General features: G+C 40.5%; 4 protein-coding genes across 20 annotated transcripts in view; 3 read left to right on the forward strand and 1 right to left on the reverse strand.

The window, feature by feature from the left end:
• Positions 1-322: 322 nt before the first annotated feature.
• On the forward strand, positions 323-4,299 carry LOC122400895. Its single transcript, XM_043402630.1, has 4 exons — positions 323-344; positions 718-1,350; positions 2,996-3,153; positions 4,082-4,299. The coding sequence occupies exons 1-4, from the start codon at positions 323-325 to the stop codon at positions 4,202-4,204; spliced, it is 936 nt and encodes a 311-aa protein (XP_043258565.1). The 3' UTR covers positions 4,205-4,299.
• Positions 4,300-8,228: 3,929 nt separating this feature from the next.
• Positions 8,229-21,735, forward strand: LOC122400841 (protein retinal degeneration B). 9 transcript variants are annotated; one of them, XM_043402525.1, is made up of 21 exons: positions 8,229-9,375; positions 10,860-11,045; positions 12,035-12,371; positions 12,458-12,594; positions 13,113-13,230; positions 13,302-13,677; positions 13,769-13,974; positions 14,268-14,297; positions 14,838-14,885; positions 14,960-15,145; positions 15,206-15,368; positions 15,453-15,833; positions 15,907-16,193; positions 16,269-16,382; positions 16,495-16,757; positions 16,842-16,950; positions 17,016-17,172; positions 17,246-17,395; positions 17,467-17,647; positions 17,725-17,999; positions 20,992-21,735. In XM_043402525.1, exons 2-21 carry the CDS (start codon positions 10,968-10,970, stop codon positions 21,134-21,136), a joined length of 3,741 nt encoding a protein of 1,246 aa, XP_043258460.1. In that variant the 5' UTR covers positions 8,229-9,375; positions 10,860-10,967; the 3' UTR covers positions 21,137-21,735. The 9 variants fall into 9 exon arrangements, 8 of the variants coding, with proteins under 8 accessions (XP_043258460.1, XP_043258457.1, XP_043258459.1 ...); XR_006259396.1 differs by having other exon boundaries at positions 8,230-9,375; positions 16,269-16,421; positions 17,725-18,446; positions 19,055-21,134; XM_043402522.1 differs by having other exon boundaries at positions 8,230-9,375; positions 16,269-16,421.
• A 2,950-nt stretch (positions 21,736-24,685) lies between these two features.
• On the forward strand, positions 24,686-25,609 carry LOC122400922 (RPA-interacting protein-like). Its single transcript, XM_043402693.1, has 3 exons — positions 24,686-24,885; positions 24,989-25,217; positions 25,281-25,609. The coding sequence occupies exons 1-3, from the start codon at positions 24,757-24,759 to the stop codon at positions 25,607-25,609; spliced, it is 687 nt and encodes a 228-aa protein (XP_043258628.1). The 5' UTR covers positions 24,686-24,756.
• A 164-nt stretch (positions 25,610-25,773) lies between these two features.
• The window catches only part of LOC122400921 (MLX-interacting protein), a 29,498-nt gene continuing 27,494 nt past the window's right edge, over positions 25,774-27,777 (reverse strand). For 6 of the 9 annotated variants that reach the window (XM_043402683.1, XM_043402690.1, XM_043402687.1 and 3 more), the window contains one exon: positions 25,776-27,742. In XM_043402683.1, coding sequence (XP_043258618.1) covers positions 27,621-27,742 — 122 coding nt within the window. In that variant the 3' untranslated portion in view covers positions 25,776-27,620. Of the gene's footprint in view, positions 27,743-27,777 lie in introns of all 9 variants that reach the window. The other 3 variants (XM_043402685.1, XM_043402686.1, XM_043402684.1) reach the window with 3 other exon arrangements.

The raw sequence follows: 27,777 nt of genomic DNA on the forward strand, positions 1-27,777 counted from the left end.
AACATCGCATGCTTTCTATTTTGAAAAATTCCAAAAATTGTGATTTTCCAAGTACAAACAACTTTTCAGCTTGACGAGTTGAATCGATTTGTTATGTTACATTTGGAGAGAGGGGAGGAAAGCCTGTAGTCGAGGTATGAAAAATTACTGAAACGTATTCCGTGAGAAAAGAGTCCGCGTGCATCGCGATCGGGATTTAAACATCGCGTCCTCGAGTTGATGACACCTCGCGCAGTTTCCTTTGAAAGAAAAAAAAAAAAAAATGAATTAAAACCGGAACGCGACCTTATTCGCAAACCGACACGATAAAACAAAATGCAATATGGCGATGGTCTATCTCTCGCGTAGGTTAAATATCTCGTTGGCGTCACGCGTTGCAAATGCCAGCAACGTATTGCTTTCTTCGTCGATGAAGCTGAAGATTCCGATTGAAGACGTTTGGAGACGCGAATCGTTGGGAAGAAAATTGTTAACGATAAACGGAGGTACAATTGATCCTCTTAAAACAGTTCTCAAATAAACAGAGAATTTCCCGTGTATTATTTAGCGCTAGCGAAACGTTGAGTTTTCGTTTACTTTAATTTTAATCTAATCTGACTAGTCTAAAAGGAACGCGTTTCACGATTGCAAGCCCCTAACGGTATCGACACTGAGAACTTTTATAATCTTAACGCTTTCCAATCGAGCACGTTGGCGTCATTTGAAAATTGGTTTCAGCGGGAAATGTATCTGACGGTGTATCATCGAGGAACGCTTTCATAGTCGAACGCCAACGACGAATCGAATCGAAGAATTGCCCCGGAAGAAGGGTTTTCTTGCTCGGCAAGGGAACGTCGATTCCCTTGCAGTTCGCTTTGGCGACGATTTACCACACTTGGAAGTTCTCCAAGGCAATTTGTCCTTCGGTAGGATACGTCGGTCTGTGCACGAGGAAGTTATCGCATCCGACGACGAACATTTATTCCTTCGCGAACAATCCGGCTTGCAGGAAGTTCTCGTCGTGTGGGAACTCGGAGAAGGGCGTCTTATGTAGAACGACGTCCCGTCGCGATACTCTTTGCAATCATTTTTCCTCCGAGGATAGCTCCTGCAACAAAAAATCGCCGTCAGATGGGTGTCGCGATCAAACGACATCCGCACACCAGGAACCTTCCAAGAACCAATGCTCGAAAACGGAGTCTGACACGGGCTTTTTCACGAGCTTTCCCGTTGAAGAATGTTCCGAGCCATCGACTACGTGCACCACGTCGGTCGAGCATCCTTGCGACGAGTCCTGTCCTCCTATCGAGTCCGCAGACCCAAAGAACCGTTTTCGTTGCATGAACGTGGATGATTACTGCGACACCGCAGGTAACACTATCGGTTCTTCAAGAAAGCTATCCTCTTCTCAATATACACTGGTTCGAAAATGTCTCCGTGCACCTGGAGAAAATTTATTATTAACGCCGGTACAACGGATTTCAAAATGAATAGGATACTTCTTCCTAGAAAATTTTTCTCGCGATCGGTTTTCCAGCGTACTTGTAGGGTAGAGTCTCCTTTTTCCAATGATTCCCTAAAAGTTCCTGTACGATTTTTTCTCGCACTTCGACTATCGACCATCCACTGATGAGTCCGGATTTATTGGGTCGAAGATGGATAAATCTAGAAATAGTTAAAAAACAATTCGTAACGGTTATTTTTAAAGCTATTGTACAAGAATCTTCCCTCAAGGCCGAAATGGGCTAATTTCTACTACTGTCCTTTATCTATGTTTTTCTCTAATCAATAATTGAATGATTATGTTGTTACCCTCGAGGAACGTATTCTTTTTATTGCAATCCATTTTCCCGGCACGTTTATAATGTGCCATCGCGATACCATATCTGCTAATAGATGTGTATATATATACAAGTTATCACGCTAGATAACCGATATAGTTTAACAGCATGTTTGCCAGGTCATTCCGAATCGAGAATCTCGTGTACACTGTGAATCAACAATTCTTTTGTTTCTCGTTGCGTCTCATCACTTTTGCATATAAAATCTAAAGATGTTGTAAATTGGCAGCCTTTCGTCTGCAAACGCAATTCGTACTCGTTGCGAAACGTGACTTTTGACGAACGGTGCACGCGAGTTGGACCGAGATTGTTTGCACGGAAACGGTGCCAACTCAACATCGAACAGTACCTTCATCGAATGTTTTATTTCAGTTGTTGCAAAGAATCGGGAACGAACAACGTATTACAATAGAGGAACATTAATTTGTAAGGACGCAAACAGCGAGGTAGAATGACCCGTTGACACACATTTTTGAATCGTCCAAAATCATTGTTTTATAGACTAGACACGAGTTTCGTTATTATTTAATAGACGTGTTTGAAAAATATCACGTTTCAACGTCCGTATCCATTGAAATGTCCTAACACGCGAAGCGACGAGAAACTTTGCGGTTTGGGTAGCCGTCGTTGATATCCGACCACGTTGGTTTTCTCTCGCCGCTACTAGAATCAGATACGAATAAAATATTAGCGGTTTCCGCGTATCAAAACACGACTCGATATCGTGAATAAAAGTTGAGTGTAGTTGAGACGGGAAGTAGACTCGAGCATTATAGGCCATCTACGTCTTCGCCCATAGCTAGTGAATACCGTCACGCTTGACGTCAAGGTTAAACAATGCTTATCTCGATAACGGATAGAAATAGACTTATAATGGATATGACCTTTTTGGTCTAAAGTGACCTGGGAAATGTGCTGGAAAAGTTTATGGATCGCTCCGTTTGGCGTCCTGTACAAAAAAATCTTTCGACGAATGACCTGGGCTCATCATCGGGCCCGATACAATTAATTGTTTTATTTTTTCTGTGCACTTATAGATTTACTATTGTTTCAAATTACTGTAATTCTTTGGGGGTATTCATCCAAGAGTTGGGAAGCACGCAGAGTTGAATTTTTATCTCTGGTAATTGGCGACGAGACGAAGTAACGACGCGACCATGTTTGTACGAATGCAGACTCGCAGAAGGAAAGATTCTGGCGTTTCCTGGTGTTTTTCGTGGCGATGCCGGCATTAATAGTCACGTCGTTCTTCGTTTACAGAAGAGAAATGGAAAACAAAAAACAACCCAGACCCGAGTTCGTGGACGTTCCGTACCTGCGTCGAATAATTAAGGTGCCCCCTTTTCGTTTCATTCTGCAAAGATTTTAGCCAGCCGTGCACCGGCATTCTTTCCGCGAGCCAAACGGATTCCGCATGGAAAGAACGCTGGTTAGTACGCTATGAAAGGATTTTCATCGTTTTACGTACGATCGTTGTTATTTTTGCCATTTCGATATTCACAGCGGCTGATTTTCCTTTGGGACAGAAATCCTTTCAGTTAGTGGCCGAGGAAACGATTTCTCGTTGTTATAATAATCGCGTATATTGTGAAAACATCTCAGTGGAAACCTCTAGAAAGCAGTTGAACGTGAATTTTATCATGGAGAAAGATAATGAAGTAATTGATCTAATAAGATAATGATATAATAACGAAGTAGCGCAAGATTCGGCCACTAATTGGCGCGCATTCCTTCCACGGTAAAAGAGCAATAACTTTCGAAAACATGTTCTCTGTTAATTAGAATCAATTGACTGTATACATTTATTTCTACGCGACGAGTACAAGTTTTAAACCGACACTTCCTTCCAACGAAGCATGTTGTTCCGCGCATCTCGGAAACCGTAATCCGTTTGTGCTTCACTCGTCATAATCGATTAATGAAGTCTTACCGACTACGACCGCCTTCTTTGTCGCAGGAATATGATATTTTTTTTCTTTCTTCGTTCTTTCGGCCTCAGTTACACGTCTTCTTCCGTTTTTTTTTTATTCTAACAATCTCCGTTCCAACGATTCCGTACGACGTTACTAATTTATCTTTTTAAAACGTGTATATCGGAAACTTAGGAACGCGAGATTCGCGTAACGAACTATTCTGAAAGGCAGCGCATAATAAAATAATTAATTGAGGATTAAGTATCGTCGCGTTTGATAATATTGTGGAGATCGATTACGACACCCTCGTCTCATCGCTGGTGATTTATTAATATTTCTCTTCGATAGCCTTTCCCATGGGGCAACGGCGTACACACCTTCTTCCACAATCCCGTGCTAAATCCAATATCCCCGCACGGATACGAAGTGGAAGACCCAAATGCAGTGAAGACAGGCGAACCAAAGGATTAACGAACGCGCCGCGGTGCACGTAAGAGAAAAGGGACAATGAGATCGCTTTAACCGTGCGGGCAGATTCTCAGTTTTATTGTTCGTTCATTGTCCCGGAAATTGGCTCGAAATAGATCGGTTCGCCGACGCTGAATCCACCTGAAATTGTTGAACGGAAACGTATTATAAAATTTCTGTACGAATATTTGAACCCTTTCATATTCAGAAAGCTTTCAAATTGAGCTCGAGTATGCAAACGAGCACCGCCTAAAAGTATGCGTTTTCCTATGATGTTTCCTCTCGATGTTGCACGCTAAATTATTCGCAACGGTGCGGTATTCGAGTGCCGGATACGACATATCCGGCGGTTCAATGAAAATAACGCACCGATTATTGCCGCCTGACCGCATTCGATCTTTATAGATTAGTTCCTCGTTTCAACAACGAGCCCGATAGAATGTCCATTCTTTCATAATAGAAATTGTCGCAAAAATTATTTAATCCCTTGTTGCGTAATACGATACGATCGGAAATCCAATAAAGAAATTAACAGAAACGAATGCACACGGTCGCGTTGCAACGCGTCGCTTCGATACGATCTTGAAACGAAAAATAAATTGTCAACACTTTCCTACATAACAATACCTTGCTTTCTTTTAGGACAGAAACTACAGACCCGTGTTAAATTTGTCGAGGGAAATTTACGGAATTTGTACACGATGTTAAGACGTATTGAACCAAGACCTAATCAGTACTTGACCTACTCTCCGTAGAATGTAAACCTGAATATCAAACCACATTTATGTTCCCTCTGACACAATATAATTACATTAAACTATTGTACGTACACGTTTGAATTTATTTGTGCCATTTCACCAAAGTTAAGGGTTTGTTAAGTTTCTAGCGTCGCTTCTACCCTTTCTAACGTCGTAAAGAGTTTCAGATGTTGCGTATCGGACAATACGATCGTAAAACTAGGTTCTTTTCGTTTGTCGTAAGTTGAATGCGGAACATGTGGATCCTCTGAGAAGGTCAACGTTGGACGAGACTCCCCGAACACGTCCATGCCCCTCCTTTCGTCGCCCGGAGAAATCTTTCGCTTGCGTCACTGTACATGTGCATATTGTGACGGCAACTTCTCCTAATGTTCTTTGACGTCACAGACGTTTACTCTGGCCTAGTGGTGGGACTTTGAATCTTATTGTATGTTGCGGCACAGCCAAAGCGATTCGAATACGATGTTTAGAAACTCTTGATCGTTCTGGTAATCTCGATCGTATAATGTAAGTATGTAAAACATTGAATATTTATTTATAAATAAAACTTACAAGAGAATCAAGATGACCAATACACGACCAGGATTTTCTGATTTTTTCGCCATTTTATCGAGGTAATTCGAAGCGTTCCAAATTCCATCGCTGCCCTGGCCATTGAGGGACGGGAATATACTGGTGCGGGTTCGTTTCTCTCCGTTTGATTAATTCGAATCCGCGGAACAATATCCGGTGCCGGTTCGTGATCGTCCGAACGATTGTTCTAATTTTATGCCAGCAGCATAATAGCCTCTCGCATTCATTTGCTTATTCGCCAAAGATTAATGTGCTGCCTGTTCGGGATATGTACCTCGAAATATTGTGTAAAACAAAAATTTTGTATTTAGATGATTGGAATCTGCGTATCCCGAACTTTAAATGATAATACTTATTTTCGTATCCTCGTTGAAATTGTTGGAACGACAGAAATAATATCTTTATCTTGCCATCTAGCGAGCGTTCGCTTATCACGAACATTGTAGCTGCGCTCGTTCGAAGATTGGTGGCATTGGTAAAAAAAATCGATAGATTAAAGGTCAAGGTCGTTTCAAAGTCAACGCCGCTTTTTTTAAAAGGACAGTTCTACGACCTATCGTACCAGGTCATTCAAGGTCATAAATATTCAACGAGACCGTCTGGAAAGCAGACTTTGTAGACGAGTTTAATCGTAGGCGACCTTGCACAGAATGTTGATAATGCCTCTAAAAATAAAAATATAACTTTCTATTGAAAAACGTATTTAGCTTCGAAATGCCCTCGACCGCCTACGCCTATCAATTTCCCGCGGCTCGCTTCGATTCTCGTTTTCATCAATTTTTTCTATTCTATTCCCATTTACAGATTAAATCGCGAATAATCCCGCGTTCAGGTTTTATGAAAGCCTCGCGAACGAAGTCAGCAGGGCGTCTCGAAGACGAGGCCTTCGGTCAAATCCAAAGTACTTGGCGCGTCCTTGCCGTTAAAAAAGGCTGTCTCGAATTATTATTGAAACGATCCTCGAGACCTCTGCTCGAGTGCAATTTTTTTTGTCCTTTCGGCGTTTGAAACTTTTGTAAGAATCAAACCGCGCTTGTCTATTCATAAAATGTCTCTTATATCGCTCGGTTCACCGAAGAGAATGGTTTTTACCGTCCATCGAGCGCGACCCCCGGCGCTTTTGTGCGAAATCACAGGGAATAGCGCCTCTAACCTTTCCCCAATCTCTATCCTTTTGATAGGCGAATTTTATTCTTCCTTTCATCTGCCGTAAATAGACCGAACTCGGCCCGTCTCTGTATGTAACATTGTTGATTTCCACGACAAGTAGTATCGAGAGACCATGAGAGACAGAGAGAGAGAGAGAGAGAGAGAGAGAGAAAGAGAGAGAGAGAGAGAGAGAGAGCGAGAGAGCGAGAGAGAGAGATTTCTCATCAGACGGATTTCTCTCCGCTAATGTCAAAGGTCAATTTTGCCAGCGACGCGTTCGAACGAACCTTCCAGTTAACGCGGTACAAATTTCAGGGGCGTAACTTTCAGAAACACTTTGTATAATTGCACGCATGCCCTGTTACGAACATTCAGCCTCGATAAATGCATTTTATCTTCCATAATAATGCTACTACTTCGTTGTCGGTTTCGTGGCTGCTTCTGAACTTTGTACTTTGTTCCCGAACCGTATCATTAATCGTTTCTTAGCTCATTTTTCATTCCTCGATGTCGTTCTACATTTTCTGCTTGCTATTCGTTATCCTGCAATCATGATTTGTTCTTTTATTTGAGGTTGAGGTCACCTACTTAGCAGCGTAGCTGTGACTATGTTATACCGGTTATCTTGTTTGAGTTACTTCGTTAGTCATTGTACCTTGTCTAACTCGATACCAGACACGACGTATTATTATTATAATATGCTGTGCTTTTTTTGCTTCTCATAAATATGTATGCAAATTGTGACGATAGAATATACCATTCACAAGGATTTGGAAATTGTGAAACGTTGAATCGTTGGAAATCTGGTAATAGTTGAAGCCTTTTCAAAAGAACATCGTACGGAGATTTTAAAAAGTTTCCACTTTAAAAAAGAAGATTATACGATCAAAGAATATCGCTTGAAACTTTAATCGATTCTCTTGAAACGAGTTTTCCCGTTAATACAAACTCCAAGGTACGGAAGTTACTCTAAGTTTTAAACTACAGTGTACATCTTTTTCGCATTTGGCATGCAATTGTGCCACCGCGCGGCGTCGCAAAGTTACACAGAACGAAAGAATTAAAATAAGGTTCGCGCGACGTTATTTTTACTTCCCTGCGCCGATTACTAGCAATTTCCCTCGACCCTAAACCGCCTTCTTTCTTTACTCTATAAAAAAAAGTAATTCTCGGAAGGGCGTTTGAAAGAGTTGACGCGCGAGAATAAACAAGCCTCGTCCGCGTTCATCCTCTCTCCCTTGTTCGCGTGAATGACGAGCGGCTTTCGCGTTTAACTATTCAGAGGATAAAAAGAAAAAAAGAAAAAAAAAAAAGAAAGATCCTCGCCTCGGCAAGTGGCACGCTTCCCGTCCGTGGGTAGGATACAACGTTCATCATTTTAATAACGTAAAACGCGGGTGTGGGAACCGCATAGCCGCTCCCGAAACGATCCTTCGACCGGCCGATAGACGCGTGCATCTCAGACGGCGAACGTGCGTCGAGTCTCGCCTCCGCGGGAGTTCGCTGGTGTTATGGCGCATCTGGTCTCGCGTTTTCTTGCTCGCTCGGGGATCGATCAATAGGCCAGGGAGGCGACGGAGGCGGCTAACGGCGGCTGTCCAGCCAGTGACGGCTTCAGCAATTTGCATTGCAAATCATTCGTAATTAAGAATCTCGAGCAATCGCTTGAAATTCACCTCGTTACATCCCCGGTCTCCCTGTCGGCGCTAACTGCCATCTGCATCTTCCCCCGAAACCCGTAACAACCACTCTCGTAAACATTCGTGTTTTAACGTCCATGCAAACAGCATTTCAACGCGTGAATTTCTCTAGTACCTGGAAATTTACCTTTGCGTTAATTTCTCGGTTACGTAAATTTCTATGGATTAAAGTAGCAAATTGAATATCGAAGCTCGACGTAAGTAAGGAATTAAGGGTGCTCTGAGGAGACCCAAAGGAGGCGCCCGTGTTTGACGGCACTGTGTCCGGATCGCTGGGCCGCGGGGGCGGCAGGGGGCGCTCCGATTGGTCCAGCTCGATTTCGTGGATTCGAGAAGTCGCGCGTGCCAACGGGCCCGCCAATCGGAGCGGCCTCTGGCCCGTCAGTCGGTGGCCGCGCGTTGCCGACGTAACGTCGTGACATCTTTGTGTCGCGTTAACCCTTTCTTTCGACGAATGTTCCAACGCCTGCTTTCCTGTGCGTTGCCTTATCAAACACGTTTGACAGGAACGCGCAACATTGTTTCAGCTTTCTTCGTCTCGTTCGTTCTTTGCCAAGTTCTCTGCCCCGCCTGGCAAAAGAAAAAAAAAAGAAACAAGTGATATTTCGTAATCTCGTGTACCATGCGTGTCGGGGACTCTTGCCTGGAATTCGAACGATGTGACTGTGCAAAGTACGCGTGAAAAAGTCACGCGCGAGTGTCTGCTACTCGAGCGGAGCGACGACACGCTTCATGCACGATACGTTTTTACGGAAAACCTAATCGAGCAACGTCATTCGTGATAAGTACGGGCAGATGCCTCGATAATCATTCGTTTCGCGTCCTTTATCGACTCGGACGCTTGCCGGTCTTCCCGCGATTTGTCCGTACGAAGGTGTGGCGCGAAAAGCACGGTGCACCAGTGAGAGGAAGCAGGACGAGCGATCGCCTCGTTGCACCGACCACCAATCTGCCCTATTTCCGTGATGCTCAAGGTTAAGGAAACCCCTTGCTCGTAAGTACGTCGATGCGGCGTCGGTCCGCGGTTTCGCGTGCCTCGACGATTATTAAGATCTTAGTAGACATCGAGCCGGTGTCAAACCGTCGGAGACCTGTCAGCTGAGCTCGACGAAAACGATTGGTCCGATCTGACAGGTTGTGGCCCAATCGTGAACAGTGGTTCAAGCGTTGCGACGGACTATCGTGGATTGTAACTGTTTTTCAGTGCTGCAAAAAGACGAACGTTTTTAAAATTCGAATAGAAATTACGTTTCAATTCTTTTTTTTCTCGATCGTAACGCACGACACAAATTTTGCGCCGATTCTGCGATTAGAAATAAGCATATACTTAGTTGTGTTTGTTGACAGCAGTCTCTGTTCTATCGCAAGCGTGTTTGGATATTTGAGCTGTAAATCAGAGTAATTTTGAGTTATAATCTTTATCATCAGAGGTGGGATAAATTTTATTCAAGCAGCGTATGCGAATAAAATCGTACAACAATATTTGATAAAGTTTTTAGAAATAACAGATCGCAATTATAACTTTCTCGCCGAAGGGCAGCAATTTCGCGTAAGATTTTATGATCGACGTAGTTCAGGTGGGTATAAATAAGCGTCTTACGTAACATTTTGTTTATTGGTCTTTTGCAGCTCCGAGGAATCCGTATTCCCGTTTCGTGAGGCCGCTCCATTAGTATTTGTAGTTCATGAATTGCTTACAGCTTCGTGCGAAATCCAATATCTGCGTGACTGTTTAGCACTAATGTATTTTAGACGAGCCAATATACCTGGAATGAAACTAATTACTACGCGTTCGAAGAAAACTATTATTATTTTTCATCATTTAATATGCATTTAATGCACTAGGTACAAGGTTGTTAACGGAAAAAAAGTTTTTGAGTCCGTAATCTTTAAATAATCTACTTTAAAGATCAACAACAATTTCTATATTAGACCAATTTAACGTGCTTCTTGGTGATCCCATCGCGGTATTCGGAAAATGCAATTTGCTAATATTAATGACATTACTGAAATCGATTGTAACATCGTTATTAATGCCTACTGAACTGTCCGTGGCCGACCCCGAGCGAGGATTTGCGTGGAAACGTGCGGTAGAATCGCAACGATTCAGCATTTGACGTGCTTCAATTATAGACTGGGAAAATCAGTCAGTCGATCCACGGGGAGGTCTCTATTTCTAATGCACAAGAATGCACCTACAGATAGCCACGAGCTTTCGTGCTGCGCACTTTTTAATCGAATATCTGATAAAACGAACACGTATGTAGATAGAAACCTCCACGAATCGTTTCTAGGCAACAATACGCGCCAACCGGGGCTGATAACGCGCGACATTCGAGACGAAAGTTGATCGGATCGCTCGAACGGTAATTCGAGTAACATCGATCACCGTCCTCAGGGAAATCTTGATAATGTAGCGTTCTTTCTAACGTTCTTTGTGCGCCCTAATGGGTTTTGTTATTTCTTTTTTTCTTAAAGGATCGCGTCTGCGTTACCATGAAGTTGAACGACAAAGAAGAGACGGCAATCTTCGATCGACGAGTGTCTTTCACGAGAGCGGGTAGAAGATAAATAAGATCAGCAAAAATGTTGATAAAAGAGTATCGAATACCGTTGCCTCTCACCGTGGAGGAATACAGAATTGCTCAGCTTTATATGATTGCGGTAAATGTCTCAGAAATTGTACGATCGTCGCACAACCGTTCATCAGCAATTAGAGGATCATGTTTCGGTAGATTGGATCGAGTACCATTAACGGGAAGCTGGACCGTGTGTACTTAACACGTTCAGCGTTCAGATTAATGTCCACGTGGGGATTAGAAAGCAATAAAGATTAAAAAATATGTATTGAAACGCTCTGCTATAGAGAAGTATCGATTCCATTGAATTCAATAGAGGCAAACGATCTTTGTTTCTTGTTTTATTCCAATGCATTAAGACCAAGTTTTATTCCGTTCGTTTCTTTGCAAATTGAAAAAGCAAATTGTAAGCTTCGTTTAAAACGGTTTCAATGAATAGGACGCTGATGAGTGCAACGTAAAAAGAGGTCAGTTTTTGGTAAATATCATGGGTCACCACATTGCATCCAATTGCAGTAATTGCCTAACTAACGTGGCATGTCGAAGCTCTTAATGTATTGGATACCTTGCTCGAGGATAAAGTCATTTGTGTAAGTGATCGTCTAATTACTTTGATTGGTAGATGCGAAAGATTCTATTAACTGGCGTTTGTTCAATGCGTTTAGCGATAAATAGTTAATCGAGTCTTCGTTCAACACATTGAACCACCGACTAAATACATCGAATGTCTTGAGTCTTAACGTTTAATGAATCGCCCAACGATCAAGCAAACGGGCAATTAAAAGCGCGTTAATGACCACGTTGCTGTGTCTAAGACCACACAGTATCTGATACGATTTCAAACTGTCATTATAGAACAATTATTAAACCATCGTTCTTAATGGCTATCAGCATCGATTTAGATCTCGTCGATAACTTGACTCAGGCATGTTAAACTCATTTTTGTAAACAGATTAGCAGTTTTACACCGTTTTCAATTGTTTGACATGCTTGATTCCGGTGATCTCCAGACAGTAGCGTGTCTACTCCGCTTTTAAAGTATAGTTTATCGCAACGTCGTGTAATCGTTTGCAGAAAAAATCTCGCGTAGAGAGCCAAGGAGCAGGCAGCGGTGTAGAGATCATAGTAAACGAACCTTACAGCAACGGACCAGGTGGAAATGGACAGTACACACACAAGGTTTACCACGTGGGCCGTCATCTTCCGGAATGGTTCAAGAGTTTGTTACCGAGATCTGCGTTGATAGCCAAAGAAGAAGCATGGAACTCTTATCCTTACACGAAGACACGTTACACCTCTCCCTTCATCGAAAAATTCTCTATCGAGATAGAAACGTACTATTTTCCTGACAATGGCTACCAGGAGAATGTGTTCAAGCTCAGCGGTAGCGATCTAAGGAACAGGATCGTTGGTAGGATTCCACTGCTTATTCCTGTACCTAAAATACAATGACATTAAATATCGTGGACCTTTATCGGTTACGTAATTAAATTTCAGACGTAATCGACATTGTCAAGGACCAGCACATGGGCGACTATGTGAAAGAGGAGGACCCAAAGTTATACGTATCCCAGAAAAGTGGCAGAGGACCGCTCTCCGAATCATGGCTGGAAGATTACTGGGCTGACGTAAAAGTATGACTCTTCCGCAATTTAAACAATTTCTCCTTAGATGTAATTGGATTAAAATCAACTGGACGCTCGAGGCCACCGTGAGCTTACCCTCGCAATATCGTTTAGCTACCCTAATGGTCTAACTTTAACGTCAATTTCGAGTTTGACACTAATATGATCCTGTAACTTATAGAGAAGTTTATTTCTCAACGCATGAATACATAAACAGTGGCGTGGTCCCTACTTTATAATGCATACAATATGAGCTTGGCTTTAAAATTTTATCAAATAAAGCATCGCATGCAAACGTTCAAGGCCTGTCAGACACGTTTTCCATTATGCAATGAATCTCATATTGTAAAGATTATTTCTGTATGTATTGGAACCATTCCAGAGACCAAGAAAATTCGTAAAAAACATATCAAGTTGTATGTACCCAAGAACCACTCTAGTAGACCCCCTTCCAAATTCATCGACGATTTCCAACTGCTATTAACAAGTGGTAATCGATAAAGATACAGTGAGTCACTGTTGTTTAGGGCAAGCAACAGCCAACGCCGGCCGGGAAGTCGTTGATGTGCGCCTACAAGCTATGTCGCGTAGAATTCCGTTATTGGGGCCTGCAAACAAAATTAGAAAAGTTCATACACGACACGGGTCAGTATTATACGTAAGCACATTTTGTTTACTCGTTTCTCGGTACAGCTGAGCCTCCTTTTAAATTTCAGCTCTGCGGAAAACCATGTTACGCGCGCACACGCAAGCTTGGGCCTGGCAGGATGAGTGGATCGGCCTGACGATGGAGGACATCCGAGAAATCGAACGTCAAACTCAGCTGGCGCTGCAGCGAAGGATGGGAGCCGTCGAGGGCGGCGAAGAGGCCACCGAGGATAACCAAGATATGTCCACGTCCAACGCGTCTCCTCAGGACTCGGACGTCGCCATGACTTTAGCCGCCACCCTGGGAAGCATAGAGAAGAACGAGGACCTGCAGAGTCCGCAAAGCGTCCGAAAATCGTCCGACATACCAACGACGAACACGACAGGTAGCTCCGAAGGCGAGGTCAGCCCCGAAGACTCACCGACCGAAGTACCTGAACTCAGGTAAAATAGGATGTAAAATCAGGAATCTTTTTCGCTTTTCACGAACCCGGTTCGAGTTGCGTTTTATTCACTGGTTTATTCACTGTACCAGGAATGCCCTCACCGAGGATAAAGACGCCAAGAAAGGATGGAAGAAGAACAAAACGTCGGTGCATTCGCCCTGTTCGAACAAGAGTTTCGACATGCAGATAGCGAACTGGCGGATGGAAAGCATCGTCAGGGAATCCGAGTCGGGTAGCGAGGACGAGTTCTTCGATTGTCAAGGTAAAACGCCAGTTCATCTTGCACAGCATGACGGTAATTCCTTCCAAGGTTCTAAAAAGTAATACATTTGGCTTATGGAATTGTATAATCAAGCAAACGCATCGGCGATTTTCTTGGACACCGCCGGCTTTCTCTTTTACGCCGAGCTTCTAAACAAACAAATTAGAAAAGTAAATTTACGAAGGCAAATATAGAAACCGCGGTTCGTTCGGAAATTCGCATCGTGCGAGTAGAAATATACAGCATGAGCAGGTGTTAACGTTTTCTATTTGTTTTATGTGTACCCTCTCTGTTTCTTTTTTTTTATGTCGCATTCCACACTGCAGCTGGGTTCGTTATACCTATTATACGCGAAGGTAGGACACGTAGATGAATTTTTAGAATTACAAACATTTTAAAGCATCCGTTGGAAGATATATTCCAAGGATTTAAAGATCAACATTGACACTAGTGTTAGTATTGTTTACATAAGTCTCGAAACATTGCATGATTGCATCCATGCCTTTGCAATATACACAAAAAGAAACTTGTTGCACGACGATATGTACATATCTATGGAAATTATACATAACATTGAGCATGGAACTTCTAAAAACAGCTCAGCATGGCTACGCAGACTCCAAAAACAGCAGACCTTATCTAGAGTCGATACTTGAATTTAATGCAGCATAACGCTGTCAGTCTCCTTGCGTTACCGTTTCCTGCTTCTTGTGACGTCTATTCTAATCTGAGAGGGGAAGCATCCCGATTCGTGTTCTTCTAATTCCTCTCTTAACACGTGTCACAATTGTACAAAAAGGCACGATGCATAAGCAATGTTAAAATTTCTGATTACACAGAGGGCTTCGGAGATAACTCTTCATTAGCTAAATGGAGTTCTTTGGATCTTCTAGCAGAAGAGGAGGACAATACGTTCACTCCGACCAGCACTACGAACAAAGAAGGTAAACAATGACCAGTGAACCAGATATTAAATCTTTAACTAATGTTACGAGTGATTTTAACACCTTACTTGCAGACGACACAATATTCTCGCCTTCCTACCTCCAACGAATGGCTTGTGAACGTAGCAGTAAAAGATTGCAGATCTCGACATCGGCCAGCATCGACGTCTCGTGTCCAGCTTCGCCTCAACATTCACCGACCCATCATCCTTGCAAAACTACCGTGCTTCTTATCGTGATGCATGCTGGAAGCGTTTTAGGTAAGTAATGTAAATTTTAAAGATTGTTCGATCGGTCTCACAATTATTTGAATATTTCAGACGCCAACGTTGACTTGACCGCGAAGAAATCGGACATTACAACGTTCAAAGGAGCCTTCGAGTCGGTCATGAGACAACACTATCCCAGTATGGTTGGACACGTCGCCATTAAATATGTTTCCTGTCCCTCTATCTGTACAGAAGGTCTGGGTATCTTGTCCAGGTAAAGCTGAAAACCAAAGAAACGACCTTTTAAATAACTTGTATGTAGCGTTTCTTCATGGGAATCCGATGGTTTCTCTTTTAGTCTAAGTCCATATAGTTTTGACGTGTCACCTTCTTCTACGGATGCCCCTCAAGTGACGCACGACACTATCCCAATTGGTGCGATACCATTGTTCGCTAGTTCCACTCCTGAATATCAAGATGCTGTCTCGCGAGTCATAGCTGGAGCTAATCAAGTTTACCACGAGTTTATTAAAAGCGAAGAAGGCCGTGGTTTCACAGGGCAGATTTGCTTCGTCGGAGACTCGGTGGGAGCGATTTTAACGTTTGACGCTTTGTGTAGATCATCCCATTCTAGGCATAATAACGAAAACAATATTTTAACCAACCAAGGCGTCGAGAACAATGAAGACGGTAAACATTTGGCTGCACCGTCTCCTAGGAGAAAATCATCCGGCTCGAGGTGAGAGGTTTATTAGAGGTTTATCAGAGATACTGCCGTTAAAAGATACTAAACACATTCTTCTTTTGTTTAGCGATAGCCAACAGCTGTGTAAATTGGACTTCGATGTAGGAGAGTTTTTTATGTTCGGCAGTCCGCTTGCTTTAGTTCTGGCGTATAGAAAAATTTCTTTGGGCGGCGATAAGAATAGTAATATAAAAAGGCCGTTTGTAAATCAGGTGTACAACTTATTCCATCCTACGGATCCCGTAGCTGCTAGGCTAGAGCCACTGATCTCAGCGAAATTTTCTCTCCTTCCACCCGTTAACGTGGCTCGGTACCAAAAGTATCCACTCGGGAATGGCCAACCGTTTCATTTGTGTACGTATCGTCTGAAAATCGTTAGAATGAAATTACTGGTGAGAAATTATCGATCGAACGATGTATTATTTTTAGTGGAAGCAATTCAGACAAACCCACAACTATTTACCGATAATCTAAACATTCCAAATGTATCGATGTCTCACGTGAGGCGACTGTCCGATATATCGATTCACAGTACCATGTCCGGTATGATTGAAAATGTTCCTTTACAAGTAGTATCTAATTGTAAGTGAGAAGTAAATTATGATACTTAACGGTAGTGTTTGAAACATTAATATTACTTTGCGACTACTTACAGTAACGCAAAAATGGTGGGGTACAAAGAGATTGGACTATGCTCTCTACTGTCCAGAAGGTTTAGCGAATTTTCCTACGAACGCTTTGCCGCATCTTTTTCATGCTAGTTACTGGGAATCTTCCGACGTGATTGCATTCATTGTACGACAATTAGGGAGATTCGACTCACCGATACTTACTAACGAAGAGAAAGAATTAACTTCCTTCCGTCCAGGTCAACCTAGAGAAAAGTGGAATAAGAAACGCACTTCTGTTAAGTTAAAGGTAAATCGAAGTAAACAAAATTTCATATCGAGATACTCGAACAGGCGTCTGTTCGATTACACCAATATGAATTTTCATTTTCAGAATGTTGCTGCCAATCATAGAGCGAATGATGTAATTGTTAGAGAAGGAGCACCTCAAGTGTTGGTTGCTAGATTTATGTACAGTCCGATCGACGTTATCGCTTTAACAGGTGCGTTGAATATAATTTCATGCAAAACATTTATGAAACATACTTTACATAATCTGTTTTCACAGGCGAGAAGGTGGACGTACACATTATGAAGGATGATCCTGCAGGAGAATGGACGTACTTATCGACCGAAGTAACTGATAAAAATGGTAGAATAACGTATAAAATACCTGATGACAAAGCGTTAAGCTATGGACTTTATCCAGTTAAAATGATTGTTAGGTAATACGATTGATCTGCACACGAAAATAAAGTATCGCCAAGATGTGTTTAAAATTGAACCATCGTTTTTCAGGGGCGATCATACATCCGTAGACTTTTTCTTGGCTGTGATTCCACCTAAAACAGAATGTGTGGTATTTAGTATAGACGGTTCGTTTACGGCAAGCATGTCTGTTAGTGGGAAGGATCCAAAAGTTAGGGCAGGAGCTGTTGACGTTGTCAGGTACATTCGAAGCTGTGATATTCGAATACAAATTTTCTTTTCATCTACTGATCTGAGTGTGTTCCATCAAGGCACTGGCAAGAACTGGGCTATTTAATTATTTATATTACCGCGAGGCCTGACATGCAGCAGCAGAAAGTTGTTTCCTGGCTGTCTCAACATAACTTTCCGCATGGACTCGTGTCCTTTGCGGACGGTCTTTCGACGGACCCTCTTGGTCACAAAGCTGCGTATTTAAACAAACTCGTTCAGGTAAAAATAATTAATCTTCGTGCCGTGTTACACGCCAATTTTTACATTCTCTTAATAATTATTTTTTTTCTTCTCAGGAACACGGTGTAATAATTCATCACGCGTACGGCAGTAGCAAAGATATTAGCGTTTACACTGCAATTAATCTTAGGCCAAATCAAATTTTCATCATCGGAAAAGTGCCAAAGAAGCACCACACTCTGGCGACGATTCTTCACGATGGTTATGCCGCTCATTTAACCATGCTACAGGCGCACGGTGGTTCGAGACCTGCTCAGGGTAATGCGCGCATGGTGATCCCGAGAGGTCAGTTTGGTTTACCCGGACTAAATGCTTCTCTACGGCGGAGAAGGTAAGCTATCTAGTCCCTGAATACAATCAATGTGGATATTGTGTCTTATCAGCTTACACGTTGCCGTGATGTGGGAATTTTTAAGGTAATGATTCATTCGATCCTTGCTATCCTCGACGTTCAGATGTTTCGGTCGCCGCAGAACGCTGGAGGTGTCATGCGTGTGCGATAAGTGTTGTCTCCTAGAAAGAGGACACGCTGGCCGTGTGTAAGGCATTTCGGAGATTAATCAAAAACTCTATTGTCTGTACATAGATAACGCTGTATTTTTATAGCTGGACATACTGTGATGTCAGTATGAAAATTTCAATGCGAAAGTAGTTATTTCAGAGGTAATCGATGATGGTGCGATCTTCGTATTCGAATCGCGGCCGAATCAATGTTAACTAAAACCCGTGTATGTCGAGAGATTTCTCTATAAAAACAATCCTAGACTACGAGAACAAGGTACTTAAACCACGAATAATCTAAGTAGTCTTGGCATGGTATAATCCATAAGAAAACAAACGATATAGACCAGCGAATGTCTTCGATACTCTGGTTCGGTGTTTCTCAAATTTGATTCGAGTTTGAGAAACGCTACTTTAGTCTATATCGTATGTTCGGGTATAGAAATCATCCTTACGTGACGTCCGCTGTATACAGTAATAAGCAGCAGTTGGATCGCGACTACGTCCAATTTCGATTGGGAAATATTTCTGTAGTTGCATCTAGTACACACCACCATAATCTATGTACAGTACTGTCATCCATGTTGGTACACATCATTCTCATCTTCCCTTTTTCTTCTTTCGCTTTTTGCGTTAGAATGAGACGCTGCGTTTACGGATAGAAAGATAGCATTTTGATCAGTTCTGTTTATTATCGTAACCGTAGGCGTGCATATGCCCTTAACGTTTCACGTTGGATCGGCGTAACCTTTCATTTTCCAATGTTAGGAGCGACCTTAACGACAATTAATTTTTCTATTTATCTAATACGTATTTTTCATTCTCTTTAGCTGTTAGATAAAGAGTTTGAACAATGTTTAAAGCTTATAAGTTTCTTCCTTACAGGTACCTGTTATGAAGATATGTCTAGTCACGCAGCGTAGTCGATATCATGCTCTCGGTAAAAGCCGCCGCCAATTCTACGCTCAAACTTAATGTTTTATCTGTCAGCCATACATATGTCCAGTATTTATGGTTAATCAACATATGAGTGTCTAGATGTACAGAGACTAAACAGTTTTTTCGTTACCTCCAGAAATGGTCTGATCTCACTCTTTAACGACCAAGGTAAACCAGAGCCCCTTACCGCTTGAAATCTGTTAGGTGGAATGTTTGTGTTACAGAAAACATTAAGCTGGATCCACCACCGACGATCGAATCATCTTTCACTAAATAGGAGTTCACAAAAATTTTTATACGAGCACAATTGCGTCATAATCGAGCGTCTTCTTTTTCAATTTAAATTATTCTTTGCGTTTCGATTCGGTGGTAGATCGGGCTGAGATATCTGCTTGTACAAGAGACTAACAGCACGACTGAACATTTAATACAACAGAAGCTCTGACACGATGCACGATTATACTTGTGAATGCCGTTACAAAAACACTACGATACACGGACATAACGGTGTACCGTCGAATCGACAGCTATTTTCACTAATTCACGCGTTCTACAACTGTCTTTCAATATGCTTCTGACACGATATTTAAGTATCCTTTCTAGCTATGTATCAAAACCCTGCAGACGGAGCGGATATGCAGATCCTACAGCGACTCGAGCCACTCTTTACACACGGTATTGCCTCTCTTTTTACAATCAAATCGGTACTTGACTAAACGCAAACAATGATTGGGACGAGTCCGTCGCAAGTATCCCTAACGTATACTGATGTAAGAAACGAGGCAGAACTGTATTTGGAGCCAGTCAGCTTGTATTTTGAATTAGATCCAGCTGAAGGGACTTTTTCTTATTTCGTGTTTCATTGTACCCATTCTCTCTACTAAAGCAACTTCCATTGTAGAGGCTCCATTGAAGGAAATTGTTAACTACGTACGAAACAAATCCTTCCACAATGGAAGGTGTGCTCATACACATACGTTTGTTTACTCATTCAAGGAATGTACGAATAATCCACTCTGCATCGCTGTCATTCCAGACGAGACAGCCTTCATCGTCATTCGATCATTCATTCGTGCTTCTTTACTCACGGAGATGTTATATTTCTATCACGCTTTCAGTATTAACATCCAAACACGCCGCTAGTTCTTCTATGCTGTTAATCCATGTCCTCATCTGCTTCCACGTTCGGCGATCTACGCACGTCTCGTTGATCGATGCGGTATATTACTTGTCACGATTGTGCTACAACATATTTAAATAACGTTCGAGAGATCCTTCGTTGGAAGATACACGTCTTAGATTTAGACTCGTAGATTTTAGTCGAATCTAATTATGTTTAATGAAAAGTAATCGGGGACGATTGTCGATTTAGAGTTAGCAAGACGAAGCAGGGACCACTACGCAATGGATTTCGCTCGATAAGAAGAACGTTAACCGGACATTTGATTCTATCTAACGCTGGGAACTTGAACGACCGATTCAATTTCCTAGCGCGGTTTTGCGGAGAAACATCTACACGTCAATAAGCAACAATAACTTAATTCTTCAGGCATGATTCATGATAACCCTGCAGCCGATAGTAAATCAGACTCGTTTAACGCTTATCCTGTTTGCCAGTTTTTTAACAATTTGATCGTATCTTTAACTTTTGAGGGTGCTTAAGGAAACACGCTGCTCAGAACAATTATGAATATTTAAAAACTTGAAGATCAAAAGTTTGGTTTGTAGTCTTTTAGTGGCAAGCACGGTCTAATTATTCTGAGCAACGTAGTAGACGACAGACCCATATTGACTAGCAGTACGTTATACATGCACAAGTATATAAAATTTTGAAACGCACGGAGTTTATTCGACAATAATTTACTAACACCGACGAACGATAGCTCTTTCAGGCTGGTCAAGCGGGCAATGACGCAACCGATTCCAAGCAGGATGCTGTTGCCTTTGGAGAGATCAACGAGCGTCGGTCCTTCGATTTCGTCGCAGACTGGACCAGCCAGAAGAACCACGGCACCGGAGAAACTCTGACGATTCGCTCGCTGCCGGTCGTTCTTCGAGTCCCGGCACTGAACGATAACGTTCTATCGCGAGGATAGCTCGGATATAGCTCTTAACGCGCGTCCAACCAAAGAGAGATCCTCGTACGTTTCGACCGACGCGTGCTCAACGATCTAAAGAAGACGATTCTACTTTGTTACTCCACTTTTGTATCCTCTCTGTGTATACCTGTAAAGTTAAACGCCGTGGTCGTCGTTCGTGACGGTTCACGTGTACATACGAATCGCGAAATCATACAGACCCTACCCCTCCGCCACCCTCCGAGAAGGATCTCTCCGATCGAACAACGGATCGAACGTACGAGGACCTTCCTCTTCCGGCGATAATCCGCGCGATCAAAACTTTTCTACCGGCGTGACCAGACCTTTTTTTCTAACGACTTGGACCAGCGTCTCGCGAGCGTCGTGACGCGTATTTTCGACGCTCGCGCGATCCTGGGCCTCACCGAACACTCTCTGTAAGCGTTTCAGAGATAAACGGACGCGGTGTCGGCGTCCTTCGCAAAGTGATCGAATATGATCAAAATTTTTGATAAAATAGTCGGAGGATAAAGTGTCTAGTTCCTACTGTGAATGACGAATAAAAGGAAGCACGTTTCCCTAGAAGAGCACCGGATTTTTTAGAGTTTCGTTCCCGCGTAGTCCCTCGATCGGTTTCGCGATCTGCAAAAAAAGAAAAAGAAAAAAAAAAATAAACAAAACGTGTATGTACAATCATCTTTTACCGTAGTCGCACCGCTCTGTTTGTAGTTTGTAAGACGCGGGCAAATATTCGTTGAAATTGTTACCTGAATCTATTCGTTGTTATCGAGGCGAAACCGATATTAACCGTGACATTAACTGTTAGCGATAATTAGCGCGTAAGTCCTGTTAGTGGTCCGATCGATCGCCAAGATCCATCGGATGTTGCAAATGCATAATGTCGCGCCCAAGTTCCTTCGGTGCTATGTTATTTTCAATGTGCTGTCCGTATCGATTTCTAAAATGAACGGAGGATTAGATTATTTGCAAAAGTATAACACCGTTTTGTATGTTGTCTATTTGAGCAGTTTCGTGGATACGACAGGGCGTTTCCCGATAATCGTTGGTACAAAGACACTTCCCTCTAATCGCATAGTTCCGTGTGTCGTGCCCGACAAATGTAAATACGAACAAGGTGTACATAAGTCGCTGCAATGTTCATGGATAATGGTTAGAATATAATTTATTAGTTAGCCACGATCTTCGTCGACGGGTTTGCTGTCCAGATGATAATAACTGTAGCTATTCTCGCGTGAACAAACGGATAGCTCCGCGACGAAGGGTGTTGACGTTAGTTATCGATGCGTTTTGTCGACAATTGTGCGCTTAAACATTTTCCAATTAGATGAACAATTTATCGTCCACATATCGATCGAGGAAATGTATCTAATTTTGTAATTGGTAACAATTAAAATCATTGCGTCGCTTATTGTTATGACTAATTACTGACGAGATAGTTGCTCGACGCGATAGTAAAAGCTCAGCCGATTCGATCGTGTAAACCGTTCGTTGCAACGATGTCTAAAAAGAAACGCGTTTAAGAAACGATGCAACTTGATTCTTTGAACCTCGTGTCGCCGTAGACGATGGATCATTTCTTCTTTTCTTTTCTGAGCTGAGTGTTCCGATAGCAGACGAAATTAGATTAACAATTAATTAAATCATTGTTGTACCATCATTGTTCCTTGACTGTTTAAATAATATTGTAGTCGGTCGAAGATCTGCCATCGATCTAGTTCTGGCGTATGAAAAGATAAATCATGTATTATTACTCGGCGTTGTATACGCGTTGTGATGCGGTACGTGAAGCAGATTTATTAATATTAACCGAAATACTGACTGTTTGTATCGTTGTAAAGTGGCACGAGCGTAGTTCTGTATACAGGTACATGATATACTGTGTAGGTATATACATATACATACGTCTATCAGAATGTGTCCGTATACGTGTATATAACTGTGTATATGTATGTATAGGGTGTTTGAGAAGCGCGTAACTTTGTTGGATCGTCGACGGATCGTTGTTACAAGATTAAAAAGGAAAGAGTTCTATATGCAGTACTTGTATCGTTTATTATATATTCACGGATCTCAAACACTTTTTACAGCGTTCAGTTTAATACGTAAAAAATGTTAAAAGTCGTTTCTATGGATACCGAAAAGATTATTTATCAACGCCAGAGTTCAAATTATGTCAGACTAACCGGTAAAGTTATCCGCGAAATACCTTATACATATATGTATGTATACGACGACGTAAATGTTAAGATATATTATATATTTATTCGTAGACGTGACTGCAAAGATATTTTACTTATACGGATGAACGATTATTATCACTGGTAATAAGAGTTATATTTTTGTTAGCATAACTTAAATGACATGTTGTAATAACTAATCAAGAGTCATTGTTTTATATTATGCAACCTCGCTCTAACGTAATGATTGTTTTATATATCGTTGACTCATGATTTTCTTGATCAGCCTTAGCTGGAAAGGATTTCAGATATCTGAATAGAACGCCTGGCCAACAAAACTGTATTCCACTTTCTTCATTGGGTATTACAATAAATGATAAATCATTGTCGTTTAAATTGTACTCTGTTCATTGTTATTTAATACAATTTTTACATCGTGTTTACCTTTAACATACTATCACAGACGAGGTATACGAGTAGACCTTTCATCTTATGGACTTTCGCGGCCGAATCTGACTGACATAGAAGAATACCTATCTTTTATTATGCTAGACTCCAGACAGGACTGAACAGGTCGAGATCGAGACACGTCTCGTTCTCCGTCAAAGATGCCAAATTCAGTATCGGGTGCACTATTCACACTATGCCAGATCACACGTACGTGAGCTCGTAGAGTTTCGGTAAGTCGACAAAGGCAAACAACTGACGCATGCCCTCTTTCTCCATTCTTCGAAGTTGCCCGAAGTAATTTCGGACCGCCTCGTGGGAGTCGAGAGAGAAAGACTCACATGTCTTCTCGCTCTGGAACAACTGAAATCTGACCTTCCGTCATCGGCATACGATTTGGAATCTCGAGCCGAGATTCTCGACTGCCCAGGCATTTTTATTTGCCGACCTATGTAGGCGCACATAAGCAAAGTACCCATAATGAAAAAAAATTTTCTAAAATTTATTTCACGGAAATACACGTTTTAAGACCCCCTGATCATATTTTAATTATTGAAAAAAAAAGAAATTTTTTTTATTATTTCTATGTATGAGCGTACATATGTATATTATTAATACGATTTTTTAAACTCAAAATAATTATAAGAGCAAGAAGCCAAATGTGAGCCTTTCTCTTTCGACTCCCACGAGGCGGTCCGAAATTACTTCGGGCAGCTTCGGGGAATCGAGAAAGAGAGCATGCATCAATTTGCCTTTGTCGACTTTCCGAAACTCTACGAGTTCACGTACGCGTGATCTGGCATAGTGTGAGTAGTGCAACCGGTGCTCAATTTGGCATCTCTGTCTGATACTCCATACTACAGATTCGTTTAAAGTCATTCAAGTCGGATACCTTGCGTTTTCAATTTTCTGAACAATTTTTGAAATGATAGAGTTTACACAAGATATGGAAAATATCACATTAAGTCCAACAATGACGACGAAATTGAAAAATCGAGACATGGTGAATAAAATTAGACACGGGTCACCAAAGTTGCAAGAGATTCTTAGAGAGGTTAATTGTCTTGTCATTTTACGTATTTTAAAAACATCGAAAATTTAGTAGCAATACACTAGTTGAGACAATATAGTATGTTAATATTCAAATTCGATTTTAGAGGTGTCGGCAGAAAATGCGAGAGAAACGGGGACAATTGTTTAACAGAGGTAGATTCGGTTTAGAAATCAACTCGAGAAATGTACAAGATACGTTGAACGATATTGTACGAAATGAATTGAGTGATATCGCTGCTACAAATTTAGATCTAGACGTGAATCCTTTTTCTCATGAACCTCTTAATCCGGAAGAAGCACTAGAACTTGAAAGTGAAATTCTTGATGAAGAAGGTAAGTCTAACAGACCTGTAGTATTTTACATATATTTAGAATTTTACTATCTATCACTTACAGAACAATGGATTTTGCAAGAGTATGAAAGAATGTCACAAGAAGAATTAGAATTCCTAGCATTAACAGCAGATAGTGAATTTCAAGAAGTTATTTGTCCAATGTGTCAAAGATCTAATCTAACAGAAAACATAAATCAAATAATTTGTAATTCTTGCAACTTTATGTTAAACAATATCAGTTTGAAAAACTTGGGGAATCTAATAAATAAGTGTGTAAATTCTCATTCTGTAAAGTGTAACGAGTCACCTGGTTTCTTACCACTTTCAGAGAAAAATATGTGTCTATTTCTGGTTTGTGATAAGTGTTCAACTTTTACACCAATAATATAAATTGTGCTATTTTCTAATAAGTAAATAATTTATGAATTGTTCTTAAACTTAGAAACTTCATTGAAAAACTAAGAGTAACTGTTTCTATATTTTTATACAATTGTTGTTCAATGTAAATTATTACTAGTAATTTATTAACTAATAAAGTATTTAACAATAGATGTAAAGAAACATTATAAAAGCAATGTATAAAAAACAAAATTGACAATAGACACTTTGATGTCTGTATAAGACAATCTCAAACATGTAATATTTCTGTCTTATAAATAAGTTCTCATGGCAGGTTAATATAGGAGTACAAGAGGAAATGAATAAAATTTAAATTTTTTTTATGGAAGTAAACATCTGAATAACAGTACATGAATTTTTATATGATTATATGATACATATTGTACAAAAAAAAACATCCCTTTGTTGATTTGTTTATATTATTTATCACTTAAACATACACAATGAAAAATTGTAAGTAAAAGACATCTGCATATTGTAAACATTAATGGAACAGGCATTTATAAAATGTAAATTTTGTTTTAACAATTGTTACAGGAAGTAGTTTAAGTTGTTTCTGAAGATTGTTCACCGCTTACAACGTTCTGTTATATACAATTATGTAAAAGCAATAACATTGTTACAATATACAGAAGTCTTTTACATCTTAAGGTCTAATATTTGAACCTTTATAAATGATTTGTACATTATCACATGAAATTTCGCATTAAAAATTTCACATTTTATAACATTATTTGTATATAATATACTTTTAATTTGTGAGCAACCCATTTTTTATCTTCACGCAGTTGACTTTTTGTAATATAAAGTTTTTCATTATTCCAAAGTTATACTACTATGCAAATATTAACGGTTATAAATTTATTATATAAGGCAAAGTCATAATTGAAAATATTGTACAATATTTAGTTAAAATTTAACTGCATTTTTCACAGCAAGAAGGCATTAGTTTTTTATTACAATATAATTTCATGGCACCGGTTTTGATTAGGTATTTTGATACGTAGAATTAGTAAACTTTGAACAATCGTTCGCATTGTGCGACGTAAACAATTATTTTATGTGTCAATTTCGGTAAAAGAATATTCAAAGCTGATAGATTTTTTAACATAAAGTTACGTATATTTTGATTATTATAAAAATATACCGACAATTAATATATCCTCGGGTCCGCAATATATTTTTACAAATGTTTTCATCTTATAAGTAAAAAAAAAAAAACATTACTTAATGAAAAATAGAACAATTTCAAGAAACACTAATTTTTTTTTAACGCAACATACATTTTGTAAAATATTAACATTTTAGTCATTGCCAAGAATGTCATATTTAGTCCAAAATAAGCATAGTAGAAATTGAATGGAATGGTTTGCTCTACATAGTTTTCTTTTTTTCCTTTTAAATATTATGTAAACATGTAGGCAAGTACTACAAGAAAATTCAATGAGAAGAGAACGAACATATGTCACGAAAGTTTCGTTACCGCAATTTGTAAACGTAAATAATTCCTTAATGCCAAATGAACGTAAATAAGTGATGTACACAATTATGTAATAAATATAAATGTACTTCCAGCTTGTTAACATTCAATACGAATAATTGCGATAACTTATAGGAAAAAAAAATGTTTTTAAAATCTCAATGTGTTCCAATTTGTAACAGTCTGTATACATATATAATAGTTCATTAAACATCGTTCACAATTAAATTCATTTACATTTTCCCGCACTTTTTTAATGTTGTTACGAATCTTATGATCACAATTTTGATAAGGACACGGGGAAAATTGCACTTAAGTGTTTTCCATCCTCAACCACGATCGTTGCGGAAGGAAATCTGAAAGTCTACTATAAAAAAAGACCGGTTTAAGAATTCCTTTTCACGTAAGTTTCTCCTAGAACGACTTAAGCTACGGTAACTGTTTCTTTTCCTGCTCGTACGCGACTAAATCTTAAACGTGTATGCAAATCCGTTTGACGACGTATTTGCGTAACATAATTGGTCACTGAGTTGATCGTCGCCGTTCCGTGCGATTTACTGCTGCGAGTGCTTCTTCGGGTAGACGACCAGGATCTGATAGAATATCAGTGGCAGTACACAAATTCCTTAGGGAGTTCAGAACGGCTAAAATAATAATAAAAAAAAAAAAAAATAAAAAA

Source organism: Colletes gigas, unplaced genomic scaffold, assembly GCF_013123115.1.
Source record: "Colletes gigas isolate AHSC1104 unplaced genomic scaffold, ASM1312311v1 Colletes_gigas_Sc00020, whole genome shotgun sequence".
NCBI lineage: Eukaryota > Metazoa > Arthropoda > Insecta > Hymenoptera > Colletidae > Colletes > Colletes gigas.

Bases quoted from the DNA above. Each gene is read 5' to 3' on its own strand.
- LOC122400895 (XM_043402630.1), top strand. From the start codon at position 323: ATGGCGATGGTCTATCTCTCGC. The intron at 345-717 runs GTAGGTTAAATA...AATTGGTTTCAG, and splicing joins GGCGATGGTCTATCTCTCGC to CGGGAAATGTATCTGACGGT. The intron at 1,351-2,995 runs GTAACACTATCG...GTACGAATGCAG, and splicing joins TGATTACTGCGACACCGCAG to ACTCGCAGAAGGAAAGATTC.
- LOC122400841 (XM_043402522.1), top strand. From the start codon at position 10,968: ATGTTGATAAAAGAGTATCGAATACCGTTGCCTCTCACCGTGGAGGAA. The intron at 14,886-14,959 runs GTAAACAATGAC...CCTTACTTGCAG, and splicing joins CAGCACTACGAACAAAGAAG to ACGACACAATATTCTCGCCT. The intron at 17,173-17,245 runs GTAATACGATTG...ATCGTTTTTCAG, and splicing joins CCAGTTAAAATGATTGTTAG to GGGCGATCATACATCCGTAG.
- LOC122400922 (XM_043402693.1), top strand. From the start codon at position 24,757: ATGATAGAGTTTACACAAGATATGGAAAATATCACATTAAGTCCAACA. The intron at 24,886-24,988 runs GTTAATTGTCTT...ATTCGATTTTAG, and splicing joins TGCAAGAGATTCTTAGAGAG to AGGTGTCGGCAGAAAATGCG. The intron at 25,218-25,280 runs GTAAGTCTAACA...TATCACTTACAG, and splicing joins TGAAATTCTTGATGAAGAAG to AACAATGGATTTTGCAAGAG.